General features: G+C 43.8%; 1 protein-coding gene across 2 annotated transcripts in view; it reads right to left on the bottom strand.

The window, feature by feature from the left end:
* Positions 1–16,783, bottom strand: part of LOC126091994 (rRNA-processing protein FCF1 homolog) — a 42,985-nt gene that overhangs the window by 12,186 nt on the left and 14,016 nt on the right. For both annotated transcript variants that reach the window (XM_049907367.1, XM_049907366.1), the window contains one exon: positions 15,199–15,293. In XM_049907367.1, coding sequence (XP_049763324.1) covers positions 15,199–15,293 — 95 coding nt within the window. The remainder of the gene's footprint in view (positions 1–15,198; positions 15,294–16,783) is intronic.

Raw genomic sequence — 16,783 nt, forward strand, 5'->3', positions numbered from 1 at the left:
AGCCCAATCGGCATGCCTCAGCGATAAAATGCACTGACAAATGACACTGCTAAAATCAGATGAAGGCACACAACAAGAAGCTGTCCGAGGCTGGAGGACTGCAGCCTTGGCCGCGGTATCTGCAGCTTCGTTCCCAGGGATACTGACATGGCCAGGAACCCACATAAAGGTAACCGGAGAACCATCGTCTGCCAACTGCTGAAGAGAGTGTTGGATCCAGTGCACAAACGGGTGAACCGGATACGGATCACTGAGGCTCTGGATGGCGCTCAGGGAATCAGAGCAGATCACATAAGCAGAATGTCGGTGGCGGCGGATGTAAAGAACAACGTGATAGAGGGCAAATAGCTCAGCTGTGAAGACTGAACAATGGCCATGGAGCCGGTATTTGAACCTGTGTGCCCCGACAATAAAAGAACACCCGACACCGTCATTGGTCTTTGAGCCATCTGTATAAATGAAGATCGTATTGGTGAACTTCGAATGAAGTTCGACAAACCGGGAGCGGTATACCGAAGCTGGGGTAACCTCCTTTGGGAGCGAGCTGAGGTCAAGGTGAACGCGAACCTGAGCCTGGAGCCCAGGTGGCGTTTGGCTCTCGCCCACTCGAAAGGTTGCAGGGAGTGAAAAATCTAGGTGCTGAAAGAAGCGATGAAAGCGAACTCCAGAGGGTAGCAGGGCAGATACATACAATCCGTATTGACGGTAGAGACAGTCGTCAAAAAAGGAACAATAAGACGGATGGTCGGGCATTGACAATAGCTGACAGGCATACCGACAAAGCATTATATCGCGCCGGTAGGTTAGTAGCAATTCACCGGCTTCAGCATGAAGACTCTCGACGGGACTAGTATAGAAAGCTCCGATCGCAAGACGTAACCCCCGATGTTGTATAGAGTTGAGGCGGCGTAAGATAGAAGGCCGTGCAGAGGAGTATACAAAGATCCCATAATCCAGCTTTGAGCAGACAATTGACTGATATAGGCGAAGTAGAACGCTGCAATAGATGGTAAAATTGTCCACAAAAAGGGAGCCTGATACCTCAGCTGGGAGGCAATCCATTATTGGATTGATCACTATGGCGAAGAGAGCGACGCTCAAAACTGATCCCTGTGGCACTCCATTGTCCTGGCGAAAGGAGTCAGACAGGACGGAACCCACACGTACCCTGCACTGTCGATCCATTAAAAAGGCACGAATAAAAAGAGGGAGGTGACCGCCAAGGCCCCATCTATGCATGGTGCGGAGAATGCTCGCCCTCCAACAGGTGTCATAAGCCTTCTCCAAATCAAAGAACACAGCCACGCTCTGGCGCTTCCGCAAGAAGTTATTCATAATGAAGGTCGACAAGGTAACCAGATGGTCAACAGCAGTGCGGCGCCTACAAAATCCACATTGTACATTCGTAAGTAGGCGTTGAGATTCGAGCAGCCAAACCAAACGAGAGTTAACCATTCATTCCATCACCTTACAGACACAGCTGGTAAGGGAAATGGGTCGATAACTGGAAGGCAAATGCTTGTCCTTCCCCGGCTTAGGAACCGGGACAACAATAGATTCGCGCCAGCAAGTGGGAACATGACCCTCAATCCAGATGCGATTATAAGTATGAAGAAGAAAACCTTTACCCGCAGGAGAAAGGTTCTTCAACATCTGAATATGAATAGAATCAGGCCCTGGAGCGGAGGACCGTGACCGGGCAAGTGCATTTTCGAGTTCCCGCATGGTGAATGGGGCATTATAACTTTCATGATTCGAGGAGCGGAAGTTAGGTGGCCTTGCCTCCTCTGCCTGTTTTCGGGGGAGGAAGGTTGGGTGGTAATGAGCGGAGCTCGAAACCTCTGCAAAAAATCGGCCGAAGGCATTGGAGACATCCTCAGGGGCCACAAGGACGTCACTCGTGACCGTCAAGCCAGAAACTGGTGAGTGGACCTCAGTGCCAGATAGCCGGCGCAGGCTACCCCAGACAACAGAAGGAGTAAAACTGTTTAAGGTGCTTGTGAAAGCAGCCCAGCTGGCTCTCTAGCTTTCTTTAATAACACGATGACACTGCACACGTAATCGTTTATAATTAATACAATTCGCCATCGTAGGGTGGCATTTAAAGGTGCATAAAGCACGTCGACGAGCAGAAGTAGTATGAGGGATGGAATATTCAGCAGCAGTGAGAATGACTTCCCTGAGGTGTGCGACCTGACTATCGCAGCTTGCGAAGGTTTGATCCTGAAAAGTTGCCCTGGAAGAGAAGAGCCCCCAGTCTGCTTTGGAGATGTTCCAACTAGTTGAGCATGGAGATGGGGTATGATGCAGGAGATGGATAACAAAAGGGAAGTGGTCGCTTGAATACGTATCAGAAAGTGTGTACCACTCAAACCGGCACGCAAGTTGGGTAGTACATATAGAGAGGTCTAATTGGGAATAGGTGCGAGTTGTGTCCGAAAGAAAAGTAAGGGCGCCAGTATTGAGGCAGACAAGATTGAAGTGATTGAAAAGGTCTGCTAACAGGGAGCCTCTCAGGCAGGATGCTGGAGAGCCCCAAAGGGGATGGTGGGCATTGAAGTTTCCAGTCAACAAAATTGGTGCAGGTAGCTGAGCAATAATTCGCATCATGTCTGCCCTAGTAACGGCAGACGACGATGGAGTGTAAACGGTAAAAGTGGGGAGAGTAATTCGGATGGCAACTGCCTGCAGGTCGGTGTGCAATGTGATGGGATCGTAGTAGATATCATCCCGGACCAGCAACATAACCCCTCCATGAGCCGGAATACCTGCCACAGGGGGCAGTTCAAAATGCACAGAGGCATAGCGTGCCAAGTCATTTTGATCTCATGGGCGTAGCTTCGTTTCCTGGAGAGCTACAACAAGCGGACAGTGCAAGTGTAGCAGCAACTTTAAGTCCTCTCGGTTGGAGCGAATGCCGCGAATATTCCAATGAAGAAGTGCCATCGTGAGAAGAAAAAGGAGAAGCAAGAAGGGGTCACCTCGAAGGCCGCTGAGGGCCTGGCTTTGAGCGAGCACTGCTGCCACTATCAATAGGTGGAGAGTCATCGTCCATTTGTTCAATAGGTTCATCGGCCATCTTGTTAAGATGGCCGGGAGGGGGAGCTTCCTCTGCTGGTGAATGGCCAGATGTTTGGCTACCAGCAGTATGGCCAGGCGAAACGGATGACGGCCTGGGGCGGCAACCACTGGGTGACGCAAGAGAAGAAACGCGCCGTGGCGGAGAAGGAGAACTTTGCTTCCTATGAGCCTTCTTGAAAGGTCGTTTAGTCGAAGTACTGGTCGATGGCTGGGAGTTCGGGGTACGTAGGAAGTCTTCACTGGACGGTTCCTTCTTGAAGGCCCATGCATCTAACTTCTGGGTCTTAGTCTTGGCAGAAGCTGTTGAAGGTGCTTGTGTCTTATGGGTGATGGGAGGAAAAGGGGACGTTGACCGGGCGATCTTAGTACTGGCCGAACGGACGACCATAGCGCAAAGGTCATATCGCATGTCTGCGTTGACACCTCCCTGGTAGTCCGAGGAGAGACAAGGACAGTACTGATTTCCCTGCTGAGAGCAGTGTGGGCTTCCTACTAGCAAACAGCTTGCGAGCAGCCGAGGTTGACACATTCTCTTTGACCTGAATTTCCTGTATACAGCGTTTATCCTTGTAGATGGGACAGTTGCGGGAGGACGCTGCATGGTCACCCTGACAATTCACGCAATGAGGAGACGGAGGTGGACAGTCACCCTCATGGGCGTCCCTGCCGCAAGTGACGCAATTAGCCGCATTACAACAAGACTGGCGGGTGTGATTAAAACGCTGGCACTGGTAGCAGCGCACAGGTGTCAGGACATAGGGGCAAACAGAGATAACCTCATAGCCTGCTTTGATGCGCGACGGCAGCTGAACACTATCAAAGGTCAAAAAAAGTGTCCAGGTCAGTACAAGGTCATTGTTGACCTTTTTCATGACCCTATGGACAGCCGTCACACCCTGCTCAGCGAGGAAAGACTGAATAACCTCGTCAGTCAATCTGTCGAGTGATCTAGTATATACCACACCACGTGATGAATTCAAAGTGCAGTGAGCCTCCACCCAGACAGGCAGTGTGTACATGAGTGTGGCCCGAAGGAGATTTTGTGCTTGAAAGGCACTCTCAGTTTCCAACAACAAGGTACCTTTACACATCCTGGTACAAGACTTGACAGGTCCGGCTATGGCATCTACGTCCTTCTGAATAACGAAAGGGTTGACAGATGAAAAATCGTTTCTGTCCTCAGATCTAGAAACTACTAGGAACTTTGGGGCAGGCGGTAGTACTTTTGTCACTGGTGGCTGGTCAAGTTTCCGTTTTTGGGCAGAGGTCGAGAGAGGAGGAGGAGAGAAATCCATTGTGGATGAATCCCCCATGATTTCGAGCGTCTCCAATGGCGCGCTCCTTCCTTGTGGGGACACTTTCAGAGGGCGCTCCCACCTTAGGTGAATGTTTACATCTCAGGTCACACCTCCCTAGAAACGGACGGAGGGACCAATCGGCATGGTCGGAAGGTGTCGGATCAGGCAATCACCCCTCCCTGGGCCTGGCCTTTACCAGGGGGTACGTGCGTGCCTTACTAGTCTACCCAGGGCAGGGAATTACGTGTTACCCTGTCACCAGCTACGCATGTGAACGCGTGGGTCGGCCTTCAGGCACGCACAGGGAGGAAAGGAGAATAGGAAAAAAAAGGGAGAGAAAGGACAGACTGTCTCAAATGCCGAGGTGGAGACCGTAGGGTGGGCAAGAAGGCAAGGAGAAGAAGGCAAGGAGAAGAAGGCAAGGAGAAGAAGGCAAGGAGAAGAAGGCAAGGAGAAGAAGGCAAGGAGAAGAAGGCAAGGAGAAGAAGGCAAGGAGAAGAAGGCAAGGAGAAGAAGGCAAGGAGAAGAAGGCAAGGAGAAGAAGGCAAGGAGAAGAAGGCAAGGAGAAGAAGGCAAGGAGAAGAAGGCAAGGAGAAGAAGGCAAGGAGAAGAAGGCAAGGAGAAGAAGGCAAGGAGAAGAAGGCAAGGAGAAGAAGGCAAGGAGAAGAAGGCAAGGAGAAGAAGGCAAGGAGAAGAAGGCAAGGAGAAGAAGGCAAGGAGAAGAAGGCAAGGAGAAGAAGGCAAGGAGAAGAAGGCAAGGAGAAGAAGGCAAGGAGAAGAAGGCAAGGAGAAGAAGGCAAGGAGAAGAAGGCAAGGAGAAGAAGGCAAGGAGAAGAAGGCAAGGAGAAGAAGGCAAGGAGAAGAAGGCAAGGAGAAGAATGAAAGGTAAAAAGTAAGGAAGACAGTAAGAGAGGGAGAAGGACAAACGAAGGAAACAAACAAAAGAAGGAAGAAACCAGAAGAAGTGAACAACCAAAATGATCACAAATGTAACTCGTTAAACCGTCCGTCTCCGGACACAGGCGCAAACAACCCCCTTGAGGGGGAGGGACTCCTTTTAGTCACCTCTTATGACAGGCAGGAATACCTCGGGCCTATTCTTACGCCGGACCCACAGGGGAGGGTTGAGGCCAGAAGGGTTATGGGAACGTAGGATGTATTGCAGGGAAAGTTCCCACATGCCCAATTCAGAAAAGCTCATGTTGGCGGGAAAGATCCATATGGCACAGGCTGTGAAGTAGTCATTGAAATGAAGGAAATCATGTTTGGCAGCATGTTCAGCCCCTTCCCTGCTCCCATTCCAGCATTACACAGCCACCATTCCACCACCATATCCGGTCCTTTTTTTCCTTATTTTTTATTTCTCTCTATTCCTCTCCTATTCCGCTACTTCCCTCCCCCCCTCCCTTGCCCGCTGCCCAACCTGCAGCACTTCACTATCCACCATCCTCATCATACTATCCCTCCCTGCCCCAGCCTCCTGCTTTCCCCCACCCAGTCACCACTCCCATCATGCACTGGTGCTACTCTCGCAGTGTTGTTTCAGTTGCTTGAGACTGCAGTCGTGTGTGTGCATGTCTACTGGTGACAAAGGGCACTGGCCGAAAGCTGTAAATGTGAAATCTTTTTGTTCTACCTATTTGCGACTCAGCATCTCCGCTATATGCTGAGTCACAACTTTCCTTCTCATAATATTACAAAGCAGTGATGTCTTTTGGCAAGGATTTTCCTTTTGTCAAGTAAGTTTGTAATTTCTTTTGCTTTGTAAAATGTTTGGAATATTGTGAGTACCGCAGAATATAAGTAGTAGTGGGTATGCCTCTGACGGAGACAGCCATATTTTTTTTATGATCAACGCTAATAATGTAATTTGGAATATTAAGTGGAAATTGCAAAGACGGAGTTATACGTAATAATGCGACAAAGAATAAAATTCCAGAAATATACAGGCACATCTTCATCAGTTATTTAGTTATCATTATTTAAATCAAAATTTCAGCCACAAGAATGTACCCCTACAAGCAAGACTTGGAGAAAATGAAGACAAGTAAAAAGTTTTCCTTTCATATATCTTACGCCTCTCTAAGCTTTTGAAACTAATGAAGACACTAAGTGAATTTTAACAGCGATATGTGGGAGGGTAAGAGTACAAGCACTTTACACAGATGTCAGGTGTACAATACAATGGTTCTGTTTCACGCGTGTCTTTGCACTATTTGCTGCATTTTGTCTTGACATTACACCCTACAGTGGTGTGATCATATCTTTTGACCTTTATAGTGTCACTTTGGATCAGATGATGTCGCAGTCTTCTGCAGATCACCATTTACTCTCTTCTTCATGTTATCAACTTCTGTTATGCCTTCCATTTCCCATTCTGTTTGCAGTTCAGCAGTGACCATGTCTATTACATCTCTACAACTTCTACAACTTTACCAAAATTGAGAGTGGTGTTTTTTCCTACTGCTTCAGCATTAGGACCAAAATATTTGAAGAGCCTGAAAGTGTGCTTGTTTGGTGAGACTTAACAGTTTCAACCAAAAGTCTTCCATAGCAAATTCATTTGATTTACTTTACTGTTCCAGTAATACTTTACAACAGTCTACTGACATAAAAGGGTCATCTCAGAAGCCCCCTCTTCTCTCTTTCTCACAATAAAAAGATTGCTAAACAAGTAAGCTTTCAGTCTAAAAGCCTGGAGGAGGCTGAGGGGCAGGAGCTAGACAAAGTGTGTCCCACAACGGCCCACTGGTCGTTTTCATCTAGCCTGTCCTTACCCTGTCCTTTTTCTGCCATCTCGAATTATAATAAAGGGTAGGGGGGACTCTTAGGTGTAGGGAAGCCAGCTGCCATGGGAGAGTAAACCCTTAAAAGAAAATAGGACAAGTCTGGAGGCTGTTAGGTGGCAGCCCCACCACCAGACTAGGGAGCTGAGGGTCAATCACCGACACTCCCAAAAACAAATGATTAAAGAAACAGCAGAAAACAACAGCCAGACGGACTCAAATATGACGACCTTTGACATGAAAAGAACAACGAAAATAGGTTTCTAGAATATTAGAACATTGAGAGAAGCCAACTGACTGAAAGAGGTTACAAAGGAGATGACGAGTTACAGGTTGGACATTCTCGGACTTAGTGAGGTGAGATGGCTAGAGTTTGGAGAAATCCAAACACAAGATGGACACACCTTTTTATACTCTGGACCTGCTGGAGAGGATGCAGAGCACAGAAATGGAGTTGAACTTTAGTTAACCAAAGGAGCAGAAAAGAGCCTTATGGAATGGAAACCAGTTTCATAAAGACTACTGACAGCACGTTTTAAAGAAACTTTCAAAATGTCACAGTTATCCAATGTTATGCTCCTACAGAAAACTCAGATTACTGAACAGGAAAAAGAGTTTTACCTCTCCTTAAGTAACACCATAAAAAGTACCAGTAAGAGGGACATCTTTATTATTATGGGAGACCTAAATGCAAAAGTTTGAAAGAACACTGACGGCCTAGAGCATGTAAAGGGAGTCCATGGTATCACAGAAATGGATGAAAATGGGGATATGTTTACAAATTTCTGTGCTAGTCACGATTTGGTGATTGGAGGTACATTTTTCTCACACAAGATATGTCATAGGTTACATGGGTATCCCCTGATCACAGAACAGAAAACCAAATTGATCATATAGTGCGAAGCAAAAAATTTAGAAGGTCGCTGATGAACGTGAGAAATAAATGTGGTGCTGATGTTGGCAATGATCAGCACCTTATTGTTGCAAATTTTAGACTAAAAATCATAGCTAAAAATAGAAACTTTGAACAATGGAACAAAAAATATGATGTGGGAAAACTTAGAATAACAGCAAAACAAGAAGCCTTCTGTATTGAGCTAAGGAGTGCTACAAGGCACTCCAAGAAGCACAGGAAAATGATGAAAATAGTGTTGATGATACATGGACTCAGATTAAGGACTTCTACTGCAATGTGAGCAAACAGATCCTTGGCTTTAAAAACCACTTCAAGAAAGATTGGATGTCTGAGCGTTCATGGAATTTGATCAGCTGTACGAAGGAGATTAAGGGAAAATTAAATATGAGTAAAACAAGACAGCAGAAAACTTGAATGCAAGTTGAGTATGCACCTATTGACTCAAATCAAGAGAAGTGTGAGGAATGACAGGAGAAAGTGGATGGATGAGCAAGCTCTGAGAGCAGAGACAGCCGCAGCAAGGGGTGATGCAAAAGAACTATACCGCATCACTACAATGTTGTCCAAAAAAGGTTTCAACATGAACAGACCAGTGAAAAGCAAGGAGGGTTGACTGTTGACGACAACTTAAAAGATGGAACGAACATTTTTTTTGAAGTCTTAAACAGAGAGTAACCTGAAGAGAGGGAGAGGCATTGGAATTTTCCAGATGCCAGTGACAGAATCAATGTAAACACACCAACTAAGACTGGAATTAAAATAGCTCTCAAACAGATAAGGAACGGGCAGGCTCCAGGAATGGATAATATTGCATGAGGTGCTAAAAGCAGACATTGACACCACCATAAGTCTACTGCATCTATTGTTTGAGAAGATGTGGTCCGAGGAGAAATGATCGGAAGGAAGGGCTAATTATTAAGTTGCCAAAGAAAGGGGATACTACCAACTGTAATAACTAGCGAGGCATCACCCTCCTATCTGTACCAAGTAAAGTACTCAGTTGACTGATGCTAAATTGTTTCAATGACTCAGTTGAGACACGACTGAGAAAAGAGCAAGCTGGGTTTAGAGTGCACAAAAGCTGTGTCGATCTCATCAACACACAGTGTATAATACTTGAACAGAGTGCAGACTGGCAGAACACACTCTACCTTACATTTATTGATTTTGAAAAGGCATTTGACTCTCTTAATAGGAGAGTTATGTGACATACTTTGGAAGAATATGGAATACCATCAAAGATAATAAATATTATTAAAGCCATGTATGATGGATATGAATGTAGGGTGCTACACAATGGGAAACTTACTGGAACTATCCAAACAAATGCTAGGGTGAGGCAGGAATGTATTCTGTCACCTACCTTGTTCTTGTATGTATTGTACAGCGTAATGAAGAGAGTTGTTGATGGTAGGAGAAGAGGTATTCAGTGGGGAATTTTGACAGGCTTGAAGACCTTGACTTTGCTGACAATGTCTGTCTGTTCTAGCAAAGATTGTGTGACATGGAAGAAAAGTTAGAAAGACTGAAAGAGGAAGCAGAAATTGCAGGACATAATATAAATGTTCAGAAAAGTAAGGAAATGAAAACGCGATCTGAAAAACAAGTGAAGCTAATAGTATATGGTAGACTCATATGTATATCTAGAAAGTACCACCTGTAAAGATGGAGGGGCCGAGGAGGATGTAAAGAGTCGGATACGGAAGGCAAATGGAGCCTTTGTACAACTGTACCCCGTCTGGTGTAAAAGAACATCTTGAGACTAACCAAGCCGTGTTTGTTCAATAGCAACGTGACGTCAGCCCTCCTGTATAGTTGCGAAACATGGAAGGTAACAAACATGACTGTAAACCAGCTGCAAGTCTTCATAAACCAGTATCTTCGGCAAATTATAAATGTGAGGTGGCCAGATGTTATATCAAATGACGAACTGTGGGAGATGAAAAACCAGCAACCAATCCATGAACAAATAAAGGAAAGAAAATTGAGGTGGATTGGTCACACAATACGCAAACAACAAAGAGCTGTTGAAAAGGCAGCACTGGACTGGAACACACAATGGAAATGTAGACGTGGCCACCTGAAAAAGACATGGAAAAGATCAGTGGAAGAAGACGCTCTGAAAGCTGGTAAAAAATGGAGTGAAGTGAAATGTTTGGCTGCCAACAGAATCAGATGCTGCCCTATGGTCCAACAGGAAATAAGTCACTAAGTCAAGCAAGTTACTGCTAATGCTATACTGAAACAATATAAGCAGTTCCTTTCACCTTGTAAGCATTATGTTATTTATTTATGATTAAATATAGTGTTCATCACTTTTATCACCCAGCCCTGACACATCAATAAGTGCTTTCACCTTTAGTAAAATTATACCAACATGTTAGTATTTCGTTATCATCCTGGATATATACATGTATAAAAATTACCTTCATTAAAAACTAAACTTCTCCAACTTATTTTTATCTGTCACTCAATCACCTGTTACTTCAGCACTATAAATCAGAAATGAAATATTGCATCCACAGAAATAAAAACTGTAAGTAATTCAGTGATTAATTTTTATTGTAGGAGGAGGCCAGTAACAAAGCATTAGGCCAGGTGTGAAGCATAAATCTTTAAATTTCTGCCTGCTGTCATCACATTAGGTAAGAGATACAAAACAATTATTACAGTGAGCAGTTAGCTTTGACAAAAATTTCATTTAAGCAAGAGGTAAGCACAGAAAGAAAATATGAAGGCACAATGACAATTATATTATTTTATTCCAGCAACTGTAGTATTTCCTTTTCAGCATAAAATTTAGTCATCAGTTGCAAATAAATTTTATAATGCTTTACCAGTTTTGACAAATTAGTTTGTTATCTTTTCAGAAGCTGACAAAATTAGGAATATTATAAATCTTTACACCTTGTATATAAAAAGCGAACTTTTTAGAAAATTTTTAAATATATAAACATTGAGGCTGATCTCACTGGGAGTAAGATAGATACTGCCTACAGGAAAATTAAAGAGACCTTTGGAGAAAAGAGAACCACTTGTATGAAAATCAAGAGCTCAGATGGAAACCCAGTTCTAAGCAAAGAAGGGAAAGCAGAAAGGTGGAAGGAGTATATAGAGGGTCTATACAAGGGAGATGTACTTGAGGGCAATGTTTTTGAAATGGAAGAGGATGTAGATGAAGATGAAATGGGAGATATGATACTGCGTGAAGAGTTTGACAGAGCACTGAAAGACCTGAGTCGAAACAAGGCCACGGGAGTAAACAACATTCCCTTAGAACTACTGACAGCCTTGGGAGAGCCAGTCCTGACAAAACTCTACCATCTGGTGAGCAAGCCGTATGAAACAGGTGAAATACCCCTCAGACTTCAAGAAGAATGTAATAATTGCAATTCCAAAGAAAGCAGGTGTTGACAGATGTGAAAGTTACCGAACTATCAGTTTAATAAGTCACTGCTGCAAAATACTAACACAAATTCTTTACAGACGAATGGAAAAACTAGTAGAAGCCAACCTCGGGGAAGATCAGTTTGGATTCCGTAAAAATATTGGAACACGTGAGGCAATACTGACCCTACGACTTATCTTAGAAGCTAGATTAAGGAAAAGCAAACCTATGTTTCTAGCATTTGTAGACTTAGAGAAAGCTTTTGACAATGTTGACTGTAATACTCACTTTCAAATTCTGAAGGTGGTAGGGGTAAAATACAGGGAGCGAAAGGCTATTTACAATTTGTACAGAAACCAGATGGCAGTTATAGGAGTCGAGGGACATGAAAGGGAAGCAGTGGTTGGGAAGGGAGTGAGACGGGGCTGTAGCCTCTCCCCGATGTTATTCAATCTGCATATTGAGCAAGCAGTGAAGGAAACAAAAGAAAAATTCAGAGTAGGAATAAAAATCCATGGAGAAGAAATAAGCAAAACGAGGATAATGGAATGTAGTCGAATCAAGTCGGGTGATGCTGAGGGAATTAGATTAGGAAATGAGACACTTAAAGTAGTAAATGAGTTTTGCTATTTTGGGAGCAAAATAATTGATGATGGTCGAAGTAGAGAGGATATAAAATGTAGACTGGCAATGGCAAGGAAAGCGTTTCTGAAGAAGAGAAATTTGTTAACATCGAGTATAGATTTAAGTGTCAGGAAGTAGTTTCTGAAAGTATTTGCATGGAGCATAGCCATGTATGGAAGTGAAACATCGATGATAAATAGTTCAGACAAGAAGAGAATAGAAGCTTTCGAAATGTGGTGCTACAGAAGAATGATGATGATAAGATGGGTAGATCACATAACTAATGAGGAGGTATTGAATGGAATTGGAGAAAAGCGAAATTTGTGGCACAACTTGACTAGAAAAAGGGATCGGTTGGTAGGACATGTTCTGAGGCATCAAGGGATCACCAATTTAGTATTGGAGGGCAGCATGGAGGGTAAAAATCGTAGAGGGAGACCAAGAGAAGAATACACCAAGCAGATTCAGAAGGATGTAGGCTGCAGTAGGTACTGGGAGATGAAGAAGATTGCACAGGATAGAGTAGCATGGAGAGCTGCATCAAACCAGTCTCAGGACTGAAGACCACAACAACAACAAACATTGTCACCTAAATTCACAAGATTTGGTGAATGACCAGCTAGCATTAAAAAACACACACTATTTTGATTGCATGTCTTCTCTTATAAAATGTGAAAATTAGCCTATTCCTTTCATAAATTATTAATTATTTAGGAATAAAGGAGACGACTCAACGAGACAGGAGGAGGAGATTAATGTTTAACATCCTGTCGACAATGAGGTCATTAGAGACGGAGCACTAGCTCGGATTAGGGAAGGAAATCGGCCATGCCTTTTCAAAGGAACCATCCTGGCATTTGGATTTAGGGAAATCACAGAAAACCTAAATCAGGATGGCCGGAGATGGGTTTGAACCATCGTACTCCCGAATGTGAGTCCAGTGTGTTAACCACTGCACCACCTCGCTTGGTGACAGTCAGAAACACAGTATTGTCGACAGGTATACAAACAAAAGGTAGAGAGGTTGAGTAGCTTTCAGAATTCACTTCTTTCTTCAAGCTTGAAGAAAAACGAGTGCAGTGTGCATCCCTCCCCCCTCCCCACACACACATCTCACTACAGTGTGTTCAGTTAACCACCAGCTCTTTACTGGGCTGTGAGTATACTGGGGTGAGGTGGGACTGGGTGGGATGAGCGATGGAGAGAGGCAGAAGGCAGGAAGGGGGTTGGGGGGAAAGCATCTAGTGGCTTGGGGGAGAGGGGGAAGCCTTCTGTGGGCTAGCTAGGGGTGCAGGTGGCAGATGGTTGGGCATGTGATTTCATAGACTAGGACATGAGATAACAGCAAACACCTAGCTGATGTGGGGACACAGATGCTAGAAGTGCATTCCAAAAGCTAGCCAATCTCTCTCCCTTTTGTTTGTGTACCTATCTACGATGCAGCGATCTGCCTTTCGGTGAGTCGTCTCCTTTATTGCTAAATAATTCGTAATTCTCAACTGAACTTTCCATACCTAGTGTATCGGCTTTCTTCCATCCAAACCTAATGTTATCTGTCCTTTCTACCCCCTCCTTGTCTCCCACCTCTCTCACCCCTCAATCCCCACCCCACCGTGGGCCAGGAAAGGGGAAAGGGCTGGCAGCGGAATGAGCACAATGTAGGAGACAGGTGTGTGTGTGTGTGTGTGTGTGTGTGTGTGTGTGTGTGTGTGTGTGTGTGTGTTGGGGGGTGGGTGGGGGGGTGGGCACACGCGGGTTGCTTGAGAAGGAATTGAAGCCCAGAAGTTAGCCAAGTAAAGCTATTTACCTTTTGCTTGTGTATCTGTCGGCAATCTGTGCTTCTGCCTTTCAGTGAGTCGTATCTTTATACCTCAATACAATACTTCAATATTGCCTCCTTTATTTAACTCCCCTCCATTGTTTGTTTGTTTCACTCTCTTATGTTTCTTCCCTCTCGCCTTTATGACTCACTCCATAATAGCTGTTCCGACTTTGTTACACACTGTAGTATCGGCCACGTCCGTTACGACAGTCGCACAACTCCACGGACAAAGTGACTCCTGATAACAGCATAACACTTCTCGCTCACTGCGGGTCAGGAAAGAGCCGGTAGTCGACTGAGCACAATGTAGAGAGACAGAGAGAGAGTGTGTGTGTGTGTGTGTGTGTGTGTGTGTGTGTGTGTGTGTGTGTGTGTGTGTGTGCGCGCCCTTTTTTTTTCTACAAGCTTGAAAAAGCATTCTGAAATCCAGTCAATCTCTGTACCTTTTGTTTGTGTATCTATTGATGACACAGCACTTCTGCCTTTTGAGGAGTAGTCTCCTTTATTCCTAAATTACTCTTAATTCTCAGCCAGAACTTTTCTTTCACATATTAGAATTGTGTGTCACATTTTTCCAAATGTACTGCATTATACTTCTTTACATACCTTGGTTATATTTTTGTTTTTACATGCTTTTATGTATGTCCCTTGCTGTTAGTACTACAGATACAAAGATGTGATTCAGTTACTGTAAATTGCAAATCAGTGTTTAAAATAAACACTTACAATACATACATTTCTGGACATATCATGGTATTTTTATTCTCGGAAGAAGATATTGACGTCTGCTAAACCAATACTAAGTAAGTCAGTCTTATACTCCACACATATATATATAGCCAAGGTCTAAAGGTTTATAATATCCCAAATTTTGTAGGCTTCTGAAGAAGACAAATTAATCTGTCGAAACTGGAAAGCATAGTAAAATTTGCAACTGACGATTGAATTTTATCCTGAAGGAAAAAACTGATAATTTTATAATAAATATATTAGCATTCCAGAAGAAATCTAAATGAGATGACAAGATAAAATGAACTGTCAAAATTATACAGGAACTCCTGCAAGAAATATCTGTAACAAGCAGAATGTCTCAGACCCGTGTGGTTTTATTTTAAATTCATATTGTCTGATTCGTCTAACAGTCTTAATCAAAATAAACAATCAACAATAACCGAAAGACATCTGATCTTTGGAGGCACGATTCTCTTGGCTGCCAAAGTTATGTATTACTGAGAAATGTGAACTATTATTTCAGCACACTTATGAAACTACAATAGACTCACCTGTGCTGGGCGACATACATAATGGGAACGCCAGGAATCTTTCGTATCCTCTTTTTCAGGTCCCGATCACACGTTGCCACTATGTAACATTTATGCTGAAACAAAAGACTTCACTGAAACATTTTAACTTCCTCTTTCTCTCTCTACCATGCATGCACCACGTACCCCCCCCCCCCCCCCCCCTTTCCCACAACACTCGGTAAGCTTATCAGTCATAAACAAATGTAAACAAATACTTTTCCCACCCCTTCCATCTTTTTTGTCATTCTCAACTAGATGATAAAAATACATAACCTAAGTTCATAATTTTGTGGAACATGTACAGTTCGCAAATATATGAAAATATACCAAGAGATGAATACACTAAACAGATTCAGAAGGATGTAGGTTGCAGTAGGTACTGGGAGATGAAGAAGCTTGCACAGGATAGAGTAGCATGGAGAGCTACATCAAACCAGTCTCAGGACTGAAGATCACAACAACAGTGTGTATAGGAAAGAACATCCCCTTCCCTCCAGGGATTGCCATGTGAGTTCCCGAAGCATCTCCACAACACTTATGTGTTGTTTGAACATACCGGTAACAAATCTGACGGCCCACCTCTGAACTGCTTCAATGTCTTCCTTCAATCCAACCTGGTACGTATCCCAAGCACTTGAGCAGTACTCAAGAATAGGTCGCACCAGCGTCTCACATGCAGACACTTTTACAGGTGAACCACTCTCCCCTAAGAAATTCTCCCAATAAACCTTCTCTATCACAGTTCAAACACATACTCATTCCACCTCGTATCGCTTTGCAATATTATGTCCAGATGTTTGAATGACTTGACACTCCCTACTCCGCCCTTTGGCTACATGGTACTAACCCATGTGCCACATGGGAAAACTGCACTGGCTGCCATTAAACAGAATGTAATTAATTTTTGTCATAGTCTGATGTGGCATTTGTCCAGTTTCGTAAACTGCCCATCGCTATATGTAATTTACCAAGGATAAAATTTTTCTGGACAACCAAAGTGTCCGATACCACCCGCCAGCTTTGACCCATGACATACATGTGTTGTGGGACATCGCGTTGGTGCAGACTTTTTTTTAGAAGGGTCATGTTTGTAGATGGCATGTTGTAATACGGTAATTGGTGGTGTACCCTTGTGTTAGGTATCTCTGTTTCAAAGTTGTCTGTTACGTATGTTAAAATGAGTCTTTAGACATTGTTAGCTCACTGCAAGACATTTCACTGAAACATTGTGTGCCCGTTCCATAGTGAGTTACTTTGATTCTGTGTATTGGGGGTTATGCATTCGTGTTTATGTTAGGTATTATTAGTGCCATGAGCTTATTAAGGCCGGAAACTTAATAGTGGTTTTCTTTCTTTTTTTTTTTTTTTATTAGCAGTGGAGATGATGGAAAAGTTCATGGATCATTCATTGCTGGTTGGAGTGGGGGATGATACGTTGTGCACAGTCGTTTTTGTAGCTTTTTGGTTTGATTGCAAAAGATGTTCGTTCCCATGTTGTCATCAACATGTGTTCACCAAAACTTCCCACTTCTTGGACCAGGGACCTTTATATGTGGTGATCCAT

This window comes from Schistocerca cancellata, chromosome 7 (genome assembly GCF_023864275.1).
Source record: "Schistocerca cancellata isolate TAMUIC-IGC-003103 chromosome 7, iqSchCanc2.1, whole genome shotgun sequence".
NCBI lineage: Eukaryota > Metazoa > Arthropoda > Insecta > Orthoptera > Acrididae > Schistocerca > Schistocerca cancellata.